The sequence below is a fragment of the Neurospora tetrasperma genome (assembly GCF_000213175.1).
Source record: "Neurospora tetrasperma FGSC 2508 unplaced genomic scaffold NEUTE1scaffold_6, whole genome shotgun sequence".
Lineage (NCBI taxonomy): Eukaryota > Fungi > Ascomycota > Sordariomycetes > Sordariales > Sordariaceae > Neurospora > Neurospora tetrasperma.
The window spans coordinates 1,891,450-1,907,287 of NW_009799104.1; the positions used below are offsets into that span (position 1 = coordinate 1,891,450).

The 15,838-nt window shown below is 53.7% G+C and overlaps 4 protein-coding genes across 4 annotated transcripts; all 4 read left to right on the forward strand.

Moving 5' to 3' along the window:
- Positions 1-168: 168 nt before the first annotated feature.
- On the forward strand, positions 169-1,605 carry NEUTE1DRAFT_131960 (uncharacterized protein; the record flags this gene model as incomplete). Its single annotated transcript, XM_009856085.1, has 2 exons — positions 169-288; positions 361-1,605. The coding sequence occupies 2 exons, from the start codon at positions 169-171 to the stop codon at positions 1,459-1,461; spliced, it is 1,221 nt and encodes a 406-aa protein (XP_009854387.1).
- A 36-nt stretch (positions 1,606-1,641) lies between these two features.
- NEUTE1DRAFT_103877 (uncharacterized protein) lies at positions 1,642-1,854 on the forward strand (the record flags this gene model as incomplete). Its single annotated transcript, XM_009856086.1, has 1 exon — positions 1,642-1,854. One exon carries the CDS (start codon positions 1,642-1,644, stop codon positions 1,852-1,854), a length of 213 nt encoding a protein of 70 aa, XP_009854388.1.
- A 658-nt stretch (positions 1,855-2,512) lies between these two features.
- Positions 2,513-3,248, forward strand: NEUTE1DRAFT_69075 (uncharacterized protein; the record flags this gene model as incomplete). Its single annotated transcript, XM_009856087.1, has 2 exons — positions 2,513-2,698; positions 2,785-3,248. The coding sequence occupies 2 exons, from the start codon at positions 2,523-2,525 to the stop codon at positions 3,164-3,166; spliced, it is 558 nt and encodes a 185-aa protein (XP_009854389.1).
- Positions 3,249-4,921: 1,673 nt separating this feature from the next.
- On the forward strand, positions 4,922-7,208 carry NEUTE1DRAFT_103879 (uncharacterized protein; the record flags this gene model as incomplete). Its single annotated transcript, XM_009856088.1, has 6 exons — positions 4,922-5,029; positions 5,132-5,476; positions 5,554-5,776; positions 5,848-5,930; positions 5,995-6,150; positions 6,210-7,208. 6 exons carry the CDS (start codon positions 4,922-4,924, stop codon positions 7,206-7,208), a joined length of 1,914 nt encoding a protein of 637 aa, XP_009854390.1.
- Positions 7,209-15,838: the final 8,630 nt, after the last annotated feature.

The following is a 15,838-nucleotide window of genomic DNA, read 5'->3' on the forward strand; positions in this document are numbered from 1 at the left end:
CTCATCCAAGTCTTCCTCGCTCTACAATAATTATATACTCTCTTGAAGGACATTTTGTTCCTCACTCTTTATATATATAACCTTCTACTCTTGTATTTTCTTTCTCTAAACTTACCGTCACCCGCGCTTCTCGCCTTTTTGCTTCCAACAAGTCAAACCTCGCTCAACATGTCTGACAGCATGTGCGGCCCGTCCAACGGTGCCAAGACCCTTCTTGCGCACGCTGATCGCGACCGCACTCTTCACCAGGACCGCCTGGTCAACTCGCCCAACTCGGCTGCCGGTGCTGTATGATATGATCGCTTTCTTTAGTCATGTCGTAGAATACCCAACGTAACTCGATGCTAACATCCCATCCAGTCCTTCAGAAACCGCCCCTCCTTCGCTGCTGATGGTGCCTATGAGACCTTTCAGCAAGCCCCTATGCTCGACGCCCCGGGTCCTTCCCTCGGCCTTGCGAATAATACGTTCCTGAACAACCCAGGCGTCCCGGCTTTTCATGCTGGTCCAGCGCCTGGTGTCTTTGGTCATGCGGTCGGAGGTGCGCCGGCTACGGCCAGTCCCATGCACTCCTCCCGTGCCGCTGCCCACGGCTGGGTCGACCAGTTCGCCAGCATGCAGCTCCGTCAGGACACAGCTCACGCGGCCCCGGCCATGTCATCTCAAGCCATGCCGGCAACCATGTCTACTGCAACCCACAACTCCATGATGGGCTTGCAGGACGACCATATGGCCTACAACACTCGCCAGTTTGGCGGTATGGGAATGGGTGTGGGTACGGGAATGGGAATGGGAATGGGAATGTCCATGGACGATCCTTTTGTCATGCATGGCACAGCCACGAACAACTTCACCCACCAGCAGCCTCAGTTCGTCCTCACCGACCACGTCGAGTCGGCTCTGGACATTGAAGCCTTTAACAGAGCCTTTGGCGAGTACGACGAGTCTTCCTTTGAGCAAGAACTCGCTGAGTGGGCCGAGAAGGAAAAGGCCGAGAAGGCTCAGCAAGCTCAGCAGGAGTTTGAGGCTGCCGAGGCCGAGTGGATGGCGCAGCACGGTCCGAGCGCCGAGAACAACACCAAAGTCGGCCCCCCCACCGACGAGGAGATGGCCACCATCGATGCTGATCTGGAGAACCTCGCTGAAGAGATGGAAGCCAAGGAAGAAGCCGAGGCTCGTCGTCGCGAGGGCAACGAGGAGCTCGCCAAGGCAGCCAACGCCATTTTGACCTCCGTCGCCGACAACCAGTCCGAGAAATTTCAAAAGTCGACTTTCCTGGACTTGATGCGTCGCATCGGCAACAGAGAGGTCGAGGTCGACGGTGATAAGCTTGTCGACGTAGCGACTGGCGAGAAGGTCAGCACCAGCCCTCCCGACTTCGGCCCCAACGACGATGTCTCTGGCCCTTCGGATGCGAACGACAAGGGCAACGCTCCCGCTGAACCTGCTTCTTCCGCTTGAGTTTTCGGCACCTCAAAGTCGAGGATACTGTGTTTGACCTTGGCTCACTGTTGATTAAATCGCTTCACTGTATGGGGACTGGGACGGCCAGTTTGTTATCATTGCAGGCGCGACATGGTATTGTTACATAATTTCTCGCTTTTGTTACGGCTTTATTACGGTTTAGGGGACATCGACACGATGTTGTGTCGAGCATTCGATTTTGTTGCTGCGCATTTCCGAGCATGGACTGGTTTCCAAGGGACGTATTTTCACATTGCTGGGATAGAAGGAAAAGGTTCACATGAAGACGGAACTGTTTGGTACCAAAAGGATTTGCTTCAGTCATGGCTTGGGTCAGGTTCCGGTACCACGGGTTTGGGCATGGCGTTCAAGAAGGCCACAGGAGGCTAGGCAGGCGCACGGTTCATACTTTCTCTCACTACTTGTTACATGTCAGCATTGTTTCGGAGTATTATTACTATTACACCGGCGTAAGAGGCATTTGTGATTGTACTTAGTTTATTCTCACACCAACAAGCAGGAGGCTTATCATTCACATATTAGCGTGGACTCACATAACTGATATTGGTGACACGTGTGAATACCTTGGACTGGAATTTTGGTTACTGATGTTGCTTCCCGTCGAGTCGTCATTACCGGCCAGGTGAGCGGAGGGGCATGGAACTCGTGGGGTCCCGTGTGCCGACTGTCCAGTCGGGATGCCGCCGTGCGGGGTGGGGCTTCCCCGGACGGGATCGCCATTCGGCCACGGGTGGGATGCTGGAATGATGCCATGCCGGGACCCCATAGCGTGGCATTTGAACGACCGCCATTATTTGTCATCCGTATTGTCACCTTCGTAATGCTTACTCATGAGGGCATCACGTCGATGAAGCTATTCGGACACCATATTTGACTTCAACTTGACCCTAACATAGTTCTTACCTATTTACTTCAGTTCACATCCGAGTTGACGCAGTACCCTAAAATTCAATTTAGAATCAACACCGACAATCAGCTTACCCCAAACCCATTCAACCTGAGACTTCAGACCCTAAACTCCCAAATTAAACAACAACATGCCCTCCCAAAGACCAACCTACAAATCCCCCCTAGAAGGCTACGAAAATGCCCCTCCCCTTCCCACCGAAAAGGCCGAAGACGGCAAGAGCCTCCTCAACAACCAAACCGGCGTGCTCAGCAGCGCCTACGAAAAGTTTCCCGAGCCTCTAGATAACGGGCGACGAGGTGCCTTGTACGAGCCCATATCCCCCCTCTTCTTCCCTCTTCGCCTTCTCCCTTTGTAAGTTTCACTAACATTCCCTTCCCCCTTCCCCAAAGTGACGTCCACATCTACCACCTCCCCAACCACCCCGCCCAAGCCCGCTACGCCTCCGAACTGCATTCTCGCATCAGACACGAGTTCCCCGAGTTACGGATCTACACCTTTTGGAGCAAACCCGTCGGCCCTCACCCGATCGGCATGTTCGAAGTGAACATCTTTACGCCGGCGCAGCTTGGTGCCTTTGTGGGCTGGTTGGCGGTCTGGAGAGGACCGTTGAGTGTGTTGATTCATCCGAATACGACGGAGAAGACCCTAAGTGAGGGGGGAGAGATCAGTGAGGCGGAGAAGGAGGCGAGGAATCATACGGATAAAGCGATTTGGATGGGGGAGAAGGTGGTGCTGAATACGGATATGTTTTGGGAGGTTATGGATCATTGAGCATCAAGGGGATTCAAATTTGGAAGTGGGGACATGAGGAGGACCTGGACCCCTGGATAGAGAACGGTCGGGTACCTATGGTACCTATATGGTATGGCGTGATGAGATAAGATATCTTACCTACCGGAAGTTTTTGGGTTGGAGACGAAAGCGTCGTTGGGAAGGAAAAGTTTCGGAAGGATGACAGAAACCTTGCTTGGTTCGACCATTGTCTGCGATCAATTATCGTGCCATTGAGTGAATGAAACTGGTGATAAGGTTTTTCTAAAATCCCGATAATTCGGTCCTGAGCCTTTCATACCGTACATGCTTTCTCCTTCCTATACAATCATCGTTGCTTATATATTGTCCCTAATCAAATATATAACGAGAGAAACAAAACCTTGGCCTGCCTATCGGCTTGTTCCATCTTCAGCCCACCGCAGTTCACTTGAGTGTAGTAGTAACTTAACCGCGCTGAACCACCCATACATAGGTACTATACCGTGGCGTTCCTCGGCACCCCTCAAATTATATCAAAGCTGCCCGGACACCATGCGCCATGCTTCACATGGCTAAATATAAGCCTGTTCTTCAAGCCCTCTCTCTCCAAAACTTTCCTCTTTGGGCACGTTATCTGATTGTTGTGTGTGACGCCTCAAGCGCGTCTGTGGTCGTGCACACTACAAGTGTGGCATCGTGGACGAGCTTGTTGATCCTGTCCCTTTTGGGTGTGTATAATTGTTCCGTCTTACCTCTTGGTTTGAATGGCGTGGGTCGTCGACCTGGTCGGGTGGGTGTGATTGAGGTTTAAGCTTGATCTTGGCGTGTTTCTATATAGGACAGAAGACCCTGTAAACCATAACCTTATTTTTTTTTTTTTTTTTTTTTTTTTTTCCTTTTATTATCAAGGCCTATGCCGCTGTATTCAAGATCCCGAGTTGCTGGTGGTAGATCATCAAGGTGCAATAGAGTGACAATATTCAGGTCATTGTTCGAAACTTGGGGGTTGTAGGACGTCTGGGGCGTTGCAACTGGTTGTTGAAGGACAGCCGTTCGAAGACCGAGTGACGAATACCCTCTTCAACGCAACATTAATGTGCGAATAAGGAAGATGGGTAGGTATATCGTCGAAGATTGATCAAATACACCCAAGCTACTATTGCCAAAGTACTCCTCCTGTTGGTCACACTTTGAAAAGCTTGATCTTCCTCCCCAGACTCGCTAAAGCTTCCTGCCGTGTGCCTGCATTTTATCTTGATTTGTCTTTTTCAGCTGGTAGGGGTCTTGCTACACCAACAAGGGGGTATCCTTTCCGGTCTCGACATCGAATTAACAACGGAAAAAAGGTAGTGTGCATAATGAGAAGGAGAGATGGACGGTTATCGTGAGCAGTTCTTGGAGGCGATGAGGGAGGGGTAAAAGGAGTTTTCGAGGAAGACGCCTTGTTAAGCGCCGATCTGGTGTCCACGCACCTTTATCGTAATTGGGAGACAGGCTTGGGTTCGTGGTTCTAATGAAGTGGCCTTCGCGGAAAATGTTCAACTTGACTTTCTTTTCTGGTCTCCCCTTTGTGTATCAACTTGACATATTCCACGCAAGTCTCTGGTGTTGTGCGGTTGAGTAGGCTCTTCTGTACCATCACTCTGCTTTGATCCCGTCCAGATTGTTCAACTCCAGCTGCCGTCCCTTTCCCAAACAGTGATACCATTTCATCTCTGTTGCCTTCAACCTATACACTCTCGATTTCTTGAGACGGTCTTTTTCCTTAGGACGATGCGTGGCCAGCATCGATCATCGCCGCTGCCGCTCCTAGGCTTGCTAGGAGTCGCAAAAGCCGCACAAGTCGTCTACATTACCGACCTGGCGATATACAACTCCTTGGTACTTGACCTTCTTCCCCTTCATTCCTTCCAGTCTCATGAGACTGCATACCTCCTTTCTCGAAGACAATAGAGCTGATGATTTCCCATATGTTGTAATAAGGCACCATGCGCCCAAACCGCCATCTCCTATAACGTCCAAGGTCAAACCCGCGATGCCTGTCCCGCCGCAGTCGGGGAACTCCAAGGCTGCGTCTGCACCAAGAACAACAACTTCGCCGCCATCAAGTCCGATGTCTCCAAGTCCGTCAACTACTATTGCGGGTCGACGGCCACCGAGGACCAAGCGTCGGCGGGGACAGTGCTCAGCGCGTATTGCAGCCAGGACAAGCTGCCGGAGTTTCCGCAGCCATCAGTTCCGGTGACGCAGTACATTACTGATGTTCCCGAGGTGGCCGCGTTAGCGCCTTGTGCGTTTAGTGCGCTTGGATATGCTATCAGGGAAATGGTTAGTTGGGAGACCGGAAGCCTCTGGACCTTTTCTTCGACCAGGCGGTACCGATACTAATTTGAATGTCCTCGCAGGGACGCGAACGATGCCCCTCGGACTTGGCAGCCTACGCCACCTGCGCTTGTCAAAAGAACCAGAACTCTCTGCTGGCGAGCCAGCTCATTAACTCGTCAGTCAAGTACTACTGCGAAGGCCACACAGCCGATGTCTCGTCAGCCCAGGGAATGTGGTCGGCGTGGTGTAAGCTGAATGAGGGCACTTCAGCATTTCCTAAGCCGAGTAACCCTCCCGGTGATAGTAAGTTTGACAGTGATGGATATACACTTTTGGCTCTAGTTCGGATGGCTGATCGAGCACCTGTTGGGAAGTGACGTACTATATCAAGGACCTGCCGCAGTATAGCTCATTGGCCAATTGTGCTGCTTCGGCGGTATCCTATGCTGTTCAAGGGGTAAGAACAACATGCGTTTTCTTGTGTAAGATCGTGTTACTATGCTGACACTTTAGTGAAATAGCAAGCCCGTGAGCTGTGCCCTGACGGGCCTCAGGCACTTGCATCATGTGTCTGCCTCAAAGACCAAATGCTTGGTCTGGTGACAAGTTCCATCACCGCGAGCGTCAAATACAGTTGTGGTGTAACAGCAACTGACGATATCTCATCTGCAATGGCTGTAAGTGCATAAACTCTCAATCATTGTCCAAACGTCTCGTGGCTAACGATCCACAACAGGTCCTGGACTTGTACTGCAATGCTGCCAACAACAAGCTCGTCGCAAATGGGGTTACCGCCTCGGAATCCCAAGCAGACCCGACTCCAACAGCCCAGAGTGGCAGCAGAGCCAACCGTGGTGCCCAGGCTACGGCCAGCAGCGGAAGTGGCTCAAGGTCTGGCTCCGGCTCCGGTAGCAATTCCGGTGATGACAGTACGGGAGGGGCCAATGACGGCGGCAGCGGGAGCGGCAACACAGGCAAAAAATCCTCCAATACGGGGGTTATTGCTGGCGCCGTCATTGGCGTTCTCGTTGGCCTGGGCATCATTGCCGCTCTTCTGTTCTTCTTCATCCGCAGGTCAAAGCAGCGTAAAAACATGGAGCAGACCAATTCCTCGAATGCCATCCATGATGTCTTTGCCGGGGAAGGCAAGCCCGAACTTGCTGGCAATCCTATTGTTGGCGGCGCTGCTACTGCTGCTGCTGCTGCTGCTGCTGCCGCCGCCACCGTCCCGCCCTCGCCGCCAAGTCGTTCCGCAAGCATGCTCAAGGACGGAACCAGAGTCAACAGCGTGTCCCCAGTGTCGGCTGGTGCGGGCAGATTTCCCCCTCCCCAGTTGACGGCCGAACTCCAAGGTCAAGGACCGCCGCATCCGCTCAACAGCACCGAGCTTCACGGCCAGACGCCTGCGTACCCTCCAATGCCGAACACTGCCGAATTGCACGCACCGTATGGTGTACCACAGAACCCATCGCAACCGTTGGGTCAAGGTCCTTTGTCAGTTTCTCCGATGTTGAGCAATGCCTCGGAGCTCCAGGGAAGTGGGGGAATGTATCCAGGCCCGAATCGGCAGGAGTTGCAAGGCCAGGGGACGCCTCCCCAGTTCATGTCGAACAAGCACGAGATGATGGGACCACAGCGGCCGGCTGAACCACAGCCGACGGCGTGGCAGTCAGGTCCGGTGCTGGGATATCATGAGATGGATGGGCATGGAAGAGGAAGTGGTGGGCAGCCTTGATCACGGAAGCCGGGGGAGCCGGGGGTAGCTCAGATGAAAGACGATGGATCTAATGATGGACCTATGTAACAATAAAATATAAGTGCTGAGGGATAATCACCTGCTCGTCTCAGATCCGAGGATTCGACTTGCTGCTTATTGAGCCAAATGCTAGTAAAGATGGAAGTTTTCATGATGAGAAGTGTAAATGCTGAGTGAATGGCCTCGTCAACCGGTCCAGTGGAAGTACTGTAGAGAGTCTTGTTTTCATGTCGAGAACTGTGGATCTTGATGTTTGTTGTCGACGGGAGAAGTGACTTCCTTTCACTAACTACAGGAGAAGTACTGAAGTTGGAAAGTCCAAACGCACAGACAACATCAGCTCCAACAGAAAGTGCGTGCTACTCTACAGAGTTGCTCTAACAGGTACCCAGCGCCTGCCGTAGGTGGAGAGGTAGGTAGTGAGGTACCTGGAAGACAGCGGCCCCACAGAAGCTTTTCTAGCTGGATCGCTCCCGTCACCCTGCTGGCCAGCGCGATGGACACTTTGGCGCTAACCCAAAGCAGTCGCAGGTGTTGGGGATGGAGGTCGCAGTGCACCACCCACCGCAGTGCAGCCCCGTCACTCCAACCAACCTATAAGCAAGACTGGCCTGCAGCGGGCACCTCCAGCTGCGACTTCCAATCGACTTGGTGGCAGCGTCAAAGAAATTCCACAACGAAACAAACCAACACTTGGACTCACTTCTGCATCACCACTGCGCTCCCGACCACCCCGAGGCCATCCACCTTCGCGACTCTCCTTTTTTTATTTCCAGCGACAGCAGCGTCCCCAAGTGGACCTGACATCTGTTACGTCTATTCTTCAGTCGACTCTTCGTCGCGTGTTTCGTGTGTGTGTTCGCGGCCTCGCCCATTCATGCACCGCTGAGCCGTTGCTCCCAAGATGGCGGCGGCCGAGGTGGACGTGGGCTATCTCTCGACCCAGGTCGGCGTACCTGAGCCCGATCTGAACACGGCCCTTACCGCACCGACTCCAGACCTGGTCAAGACCATATTCCAGGCTGTGATAGCAAAGATCCGTGCCCTCGAAGAGGACAAGTTCCAGCTGGGAATCGAGCTGGAAGGCGCCATCCGAAGCTCAGAGTCGCGCTGTGAGCAGTTCAAGGCCACCACCGACAAGGCTCTCAAGGAAGTTGACGAGCTCCGTCAGAAACTACAAGATGAAGGCAAGTCCATCCTTTCCCCCCTCCACCTAAGCCTCGCCGCGCCCTGCTGCTAACACGTCTGTGTCGCACAGAGACCAAACGGCGGTCTATAGAAAACGAGCTACAGACGCTCAAGTCGTCGGGATCGACTTCCCTTTCCGAAATTGAGACCCTCCGTGCACGCATTGCGTCGCTCGAGACTTCGAATCGCGAAACCCTGGCCATTGTCGACTCCAAGACCCAGGCCAACGCCACCCTTGCCGAGGAGCTCCAAACCCAGCACAAGAAGATCCTCAAGTTGAATCAGGAGGTTACGTCGCTCAATCAGGCTGTACAGACCGCGCAGACTACCGCCAATTCCACAAAGTACCGTGAGGAGGCCTTGAAGCAGGAACTGGAGCACGCGAAACGCACCAACGACTGGCTGGACAACGAGCTCAAGACCAAGAATGCCGAGGCCATCAAGTTCCGCAAGGAGAAGGGTGCTCGCATCGCCGAGCTGCAACGCCTAAACGAGGACGCGAACTCGACCATTGAATCACTCACTAGAAGTGAGCAGGTTCTCCGCAAGCGACTCCAGGAGGCACAGGACAAGGCCGAGGAGACCTTGACAAAGGTCCAGCAACTCCAGGAAGCCGCTGCCCGTACCGAAGAGGGTTTCAAGCAGGAGCTCGAGTCCGCCAAGCGTCTTGTTGAGCTCAAGGATCAACAGTCGGAGACTCACCGTAACCGCTTGAAGGAGGTCGAGTTGAGGCTGGAGCAGATCAAGGATGATCACGCCAACGAGATCAGACGCATCAGACGCGAGCTCGAACAAGAAAAGGAGGATCACGCACAGACGGAGCAGCGCGCTCAGGAGTTGCAGAATGAAGTCGACCGCATCAAGGCATCCGGCGATCTTCGCGGTAGATCTCCCGGCACTGGACCTCAAACCCCCAAGGGTGACGGCTCCTTTGCCGCTACTCGCGCGGGATCTCCCTTCGGTACCCCGCTCTCCATCCGCGGTAGAGCCGGCCAGCGTGCTACCGATGCCCTTGAGGAGCTTTACAATGTCAAGGGCCAGCTTGCTGGTGAGAAGAGGCGTTACAAGAAGCTACAGGAAGAACTTGACGATGCTGTCGCGATGCTGGAAGCGAAGATGCCTGAAATCGACGAGCTTAATGCCGAGTCGGAACGTCTCAAGAATGAAACGATTCAAATGTCACAACTCCTCGAGCAGTCTTACGAGGAGCGCGACCTTGCCGTCAAGACCCAGAGGAAGGCCGAGGCAGCTGCAGCTACGGCTCAAGCTGAGGTCAAGATTCTTCGCGGGCAGCTACGCGATTTGAGCACTCAAGTCCATGTCCTCTGCTTCAACATTCATGCGCAGGAGAAGGGTCTCGATAAGTTGACCGAAGAAGAAGCTGCCAAGTTCGAAAGGCTCAAGAGGGGCGAAGTTACCGAAAATGCTCTTGACGACATGTCGGATACTCACCAGTACATCACCGAGAAATTCGTCGCTTTCACAAACATCTACGAACTGCAGGAGAAGAACCAGGAGCTCCTACGTGTGGTTCGTGATCTTGCCGACAAGATGGAGAACGAGGAGGCGATGGCTGAAAAACAGCAAGCAGCCCAGGATCATGAGGAGGTCCAGCAACTTCGTCTTGTTGTCACGACACTTCAAGATGAGGTCAAGTCGATCACGGTCCGCATGAAGAGCTACATGACGGAGAGAGACATGTTCCGTCGCATGCTCCAACAGCGAGCCAACCCTGCCGAAATTCGCGCTGCCTTGGGCGAGGATGTAAGCCAACGAGAAGTTCTCACTAGTATCGAGCAAAACTCCACCGAAGATGCAGACCTCGCCGCGGCCTATAGGGAGCTACAGGCGCAATACGACTCTTACCGAAACGACCAAACGACTGAACGGAAGTCTCTCAAGGAGCAGATCGACAAACTGTCTTCGGAGAAGGGCTCGCTTCAGGCTGAGATTGCCAAGGTCTCCAGCCAGCTTACGCTCGCTACGGAACGCTACAGCATGCTGGAATCCAATTTCAAGGCAGCCCAGAGTGAGAATCAGCAGCTGCAGAAGAGAAATCAGGCCTTGTCCGAGTCTGGTGTTAAGCAAGATTTGCGGGTACAGCAGATTGCGGAGGACTTGGTTGAGGCTCGTGGCTTGGCTGAGAGTCTCCGCAGCGAGAATGCCAACCTCAAGGCGGAGAAGAACTTGTGGAAGACGATTCAAGAGCGTTTGAGCCAAGACAACGAGAGTCTTGCACAGGAGAAGGCAAGGCTTAACACTCTGTTGACCAACCAGCAATCCCTTCTCAACGAACGCGAACTTAGCGAGTCCGAGGCAAAACGCAGACAACAAACCCAGATCGACGCCCTTGAGGCTGAACTCTCCACTACTAAGCGCAAGCTTTCTGAGGAGATGGAGGAGAGCAAGAAGATTCAGCTCAGGAAAGAGTTCGACGCCCAGCAATACCAGAAACGCATTGATGAGCTCACTACGATGATCAGCCAGGTCAAGGAGGAGAATGTGGCCGCCAAGACTACTCGTGATCATCTTCAGGCACGTGTCAGTGAACTCGAGGTCGAGCTTCGTAACGCCCAAGAACGTGCCGACCGTCTCCGTCCCCTGCCAACAGCCAGGGCGCAGCCTGCTGAGCAGGGATCTGCCGAGGATGATTCTCAGGCTCGTATTGAAGAGCTCGAGAATGAGGTCCAGGATCTTAAGAACAACATCGACTTGCTCAACGCGCAGCTTGAGAATGCCAAGCAACAATGTGATAACTTCAAGCAGCTCAGTCGCGAAATGGAGGAAGAACTCACGAGCGCGAACGAGACCCAAGAGCAATACCGACAACAGATGGATGCGGATCTCGCAGCCAAGGAGAGCAAGATCAACGAACTGCAGCAGCGCGTTGAAGGGCTTACAGTCGAACTGGGCAACTCCAACAGCGAGCTTAACATGCTCCGCGATTCCCAGGCCGATGTCGCTCGCAAGTTTGAAGACAAGGAGCGCATGCTCAACAGCGAAATTGCTCGCTTGAAGGACGAGGAGGAAAGATACAAGGAAACCTTCAAGTTCCATCAGCAAGACTTGCGAGCTCAGGCTGAAATTGCCACCAAGGCCCAACAGGATTACGAACAAGAACTTGTTAAACACGCAGAAGCAGCTAAATCGCTTCAGCAGCTTCGGGAAGAGCACAATCAGCTCAAGACTTATTCAGCTCAATGGAGGGCTGAGGCTGAGTCGGCCAAACTTTCTCTGACACAGAGTGAACAATCTTGGGAGGAGCGGAGACAGCAGCTTGAACAAGAGATCGCTGAAATCAAGGCAAGGAGGGACGACCTCACTGCGCAGAACAAACTCCTACATCAACAGCTCGATGGCGTTACCTCTCAGATCAGCGCTTTGCAGCAAAGGCGTTCCGCGATGGATGAAACCGCCGAAGGCACACAGATTTCGGCCAATGACACTGCTGTTGAAGGTCTTCGGGAACTCAACAACTACCTGCGTCGCGAGAAGGAGATCCTTGAGGTACAGTTTGATCTCAAGGTTCAAGAAGCGAAGAGGCTTCAGCAGCAGCTCGAGTATTCTCAATCACAGCTCGATGAAGCACGTCTCAAGCTTGATCAGGAGCGTCGCTCTCAAGCTGACAGCGCCCGAAACTCACTTACCCACAAGGAGTTGATGGATAAGCTGAACGAGCTCAACCTGATCCGTGAGAGCAATGTCACTCTCAGGAACGAGAACCTGCGAATCCAGGCGCAGCTTGCGATGAAGAATCGAAAGATTGAAGACCTCGAAAACAGAATCCAGCCCTTGGAAGCCCGGATTTCTGAGCTCGAACTCGACAAGTCCTTCAAGGAGGCCGAGGTCAAGCAACTGCAGGAAGCTCGCGATGGCCTACAGAAGAGAATTGAGTCTATCCTCAGCAAGTACGGCCAGGCTGACCCTCAGGAAGTCGAGCAGCTCAAGGCCTCGGTCGAGAGCCTGCAAGCTGAGCGTGAAGCTTTCAAACAGACAGAAGCCGCGCTTGAAGAGAAGCTCAGGGAAGCTGAGACGAACCTGGAGACTGAGCGGACCAACTGGAAGAACATGCGGGCCCGACTTGCAGAGGACTTCAAGACCCGCTTCGGTAACGTCAAGACTCAGCGCAACGAGCTTGCTGCTGAGAAGCAAGCGCTTCAGACCACCCTGGATGCTGCTAATGAACGGTTGTCGGCCGTCGAGAAGGATCTGGAGTCGGCAAGACAAGATCTGGCCAACTTGCAGGCGCAAAACACGCAGCTTCAGGAACAGCACGCGCAGGCTGCAGCGGCAGCTGCAGCGGCGTCTGCAGAACAGACTGTTCCGGCCGTTTCTGCGGCCGCTCCTGCAGTACAAGACCCCCAACTTCTGCAGCAGCTGGATGCGCTTAGACAAGAATTAGAGTCAGTCAAATCAGAGAAGGCCAAGCTTGAGACCGAACTTGAAAGCCTCAGGGCCGAACTAGCGACGGCGATCGCTGAACGCGACGAAGCGCGCGCAGAGGTCGCACGCCTACAGTCTTTTACGCACGGTACTGACACCGAGATGCAAGATGTTGAGGCCCCGGCTCAGCCTGCTTCTGCCCCAGCACCTGCTCAAGAAGGCACCGGCCTCTCAGATGAGGAACGGAAGGCGTTGGAGGAGAGAATTGCGGCTGCGGAGGCGAAGGCTGCCGAGTTCGAGGCCAAGGCTAAGGACTTGGAAGAGCGTGCCGATGCCATTGTCAAGCAGCGTTCTGAGAAGATGAAGACTGCGCTGAACAAGAGGCTGGCGGAGTCGAAGGAGGCCATGGAGAAGCAGACGCAGGACGAGAGACAGAAGTTGCAGGCTGAATACGATCTCAAGCTCCAGCAAGAGCTCGCGATCCTGAAGGCCGAGCAGCAGAGCGGCGTGTCTCAAAATGGCGTGCCGGCGACACCGGCGAAGCCTCCCACTGCCCAAAATGCACAGACCCCAGGTGCCGGTACTCCTGGTCTCCCGGATCTCGCCAATCTTACCGATCAGCAGACTCGCGAGCTCATTAGTTCTAACCAAGTCATTATGGGTATTATTAAGAGTAATGTCAAGAAAAATATCGCCGCAGAGTCCAAGAAGGTCCGCGAAGAATTGGAGGTGGTCGTCAAGGCGGAGTATGAGCAGAAGATCGCCTCAGCGAAGGAGCAAGCGGCTGCTCTTACCGAGAAAAAATCTGCCCTCCGGCTCAACATGCTCGACCGACAGCTCAAGACCGAGAAGGCCAAGACGGCTGTCGTTGAGACCGCAGCAAAGGAAACGCCGCAGAAACCCGTTGTCGAAGTATGGGAAGTTGCAAAGGTTGCTAAGCCGGCTGCCCCGCCTCCGGCACCACCGGCGGCCACACCGCCGGCCCCCCTGAGTATGTCCCACCGTGCCCGCGAATCAATGACCAAGTATACTAATGATGGTTCAGACGCCGCTGCTGTAGTAGTTAAACCTGCTCCTGGAGAGGAGACCAAGCCTCAGATCACCGCGACTCCTGCCAACAAGGCGGCGCCCGCTCCGGCCAGGCAAGGCTCTATTGTAGGTGGACAGGTCGTTGGTAATCCCTTTGGTCAGCCTGGAGCGATTCAATCCCCGATAACTTCGCAGCCACCTGCCAATCCTTTCGGTGCCGCGCCCCAGCAGCAACAGAACGCGCAACCACAGCAACCACCACCAGCCACAAATCCCTTTGGTGCTCCACAAGCGCAACAGCCTGGTCAACAACAGCCTGGCCAACAACAGCCTGGCCAACAACAGCAACAAGGGGGCCAGTTCCCTGGTGGTCAGCAGCAACAGAACCAGAACCAACAAGGTAACCGTACCGGCATCCCAGTTACTGCTAGAGGAGGCGCGAATAACGCTCGTGGTGGACGTGGCGCATACGGGGCCCAAGGCCGCGGCGGTCAGGGGCCACGCGGTCGCGGTGGCTTTGGTGGACGCGGCGGAGCCAACGCCGCTCAAGGCGGTGGCGGTATGAATCCCCATGCCGGCGAGTTCCAACCCGGTCAACAAGCCGCTGGCAACAAGCGGCCTAGAGGTGACGGGGAGGGAGGAAACCAAGGAGGGCCCAAGAGAGCTCGCGGTGGGGCCAACGTCGGTGGCGGCGGTGGAGGTGCCGGGGGAGGAGCAGGCGCAGGAGCAGGCGCAGGAGCGGCTGGCGGAGGAGGAGGAAACGCGGGTCCCGGTGCCGGTGCTGCTTAGAAAGAGATAGTAACTAGGAGGCGTGATCCGGTAATCTCCTTGGAGGAAACAGAGGAGGGCATTTTGAGAATGGTATGGCTGGATGGGGATTATGTCAAGTTGAAGCTTAAAGTGAATAAGGAAAATGGCAAAAGCAGTGGTTATGTATGGGATCAACTTGTTGATAATGAAGCTTCGTCACAACAGAGCTTTGAGCTACACGCTTCTGCGAAACGGGCGGTTATTGTGAGCGTGGAAGATGAAAGGAAACTGAGGAAAACAATACAGGAGACCGTGGATTGTGTCATGCCTTATTGGTCTGCTGCTGCTGGAGATGGAGAAAGGGAGAAGTGGCATAGGGCTTTAGCTTTACGTGCGCGATAATGGATGGATGGATGGATGGATGGGCTACAAGGTGTTTTTGCCTCATTCTTTACTTGCTTCTGTATTAGTATCGCTGTCATTGTCATCATGAGTATCCCCGGCTTGTCTTGTGGCAAGTGGTGTGTGTGTCTAGAGCTTTCTTTTTACAGTTGGCATGTTTACTTTGTTGTTGTCTTTTGAAAAGTTTAGCTGGGGGTTGAGAATGTATAACTGTGTTTCTTAGAGAAGAAACATCGATTGCTTAGCGGTCATCAGACTTTACAGCATTCAAGTATATCCGCACCTCACAAGATGCGCGGACAAGATAGTCGTCCACTTCGCTGTTGGAAGACTTTGTTAACTCGAGCCAACGGCCCGCTTGGCTACGGGTAAAAAAGCGAGTGAGGGAGGTCCAAGTTTGAGGAAGGCAGTCTTCAAATACTGAACTCTTGTACTGCATTTGGAAGTAAAAATAATTCAGTTTTTCCTTTCCGTCAGTTCTTCCGAAAATGGTCCACTGCTCGCTCGCTGGCATTGCGATTCGCGGTTCTTGCTCTTGAGAGCATCCCCGTGTCTTCATGTAAAGTACTGTCATTTGATGGAATTCCTTACGAGAACCATCTGAGGGGCAGCCACTCTTGCGCATGTGGTTGTCTGCATCTGCTCATCAGACCAAACCTTCCAAACTTCCTAAAGAGTTTATGATGCCTATGTCCACCGAAATCCGTCCAGATGCTCAATGAATGAACAGCCTGCCACCACACAGAATGAAGTCCGACTGAATACCAGCCCGTTCGGGTGCCGTAGCCTGCCTGTCCATCCCCATCCCCAATGTAGCATCGAATGGACACTCATCCACCCTTCATCCACGTAGCCCC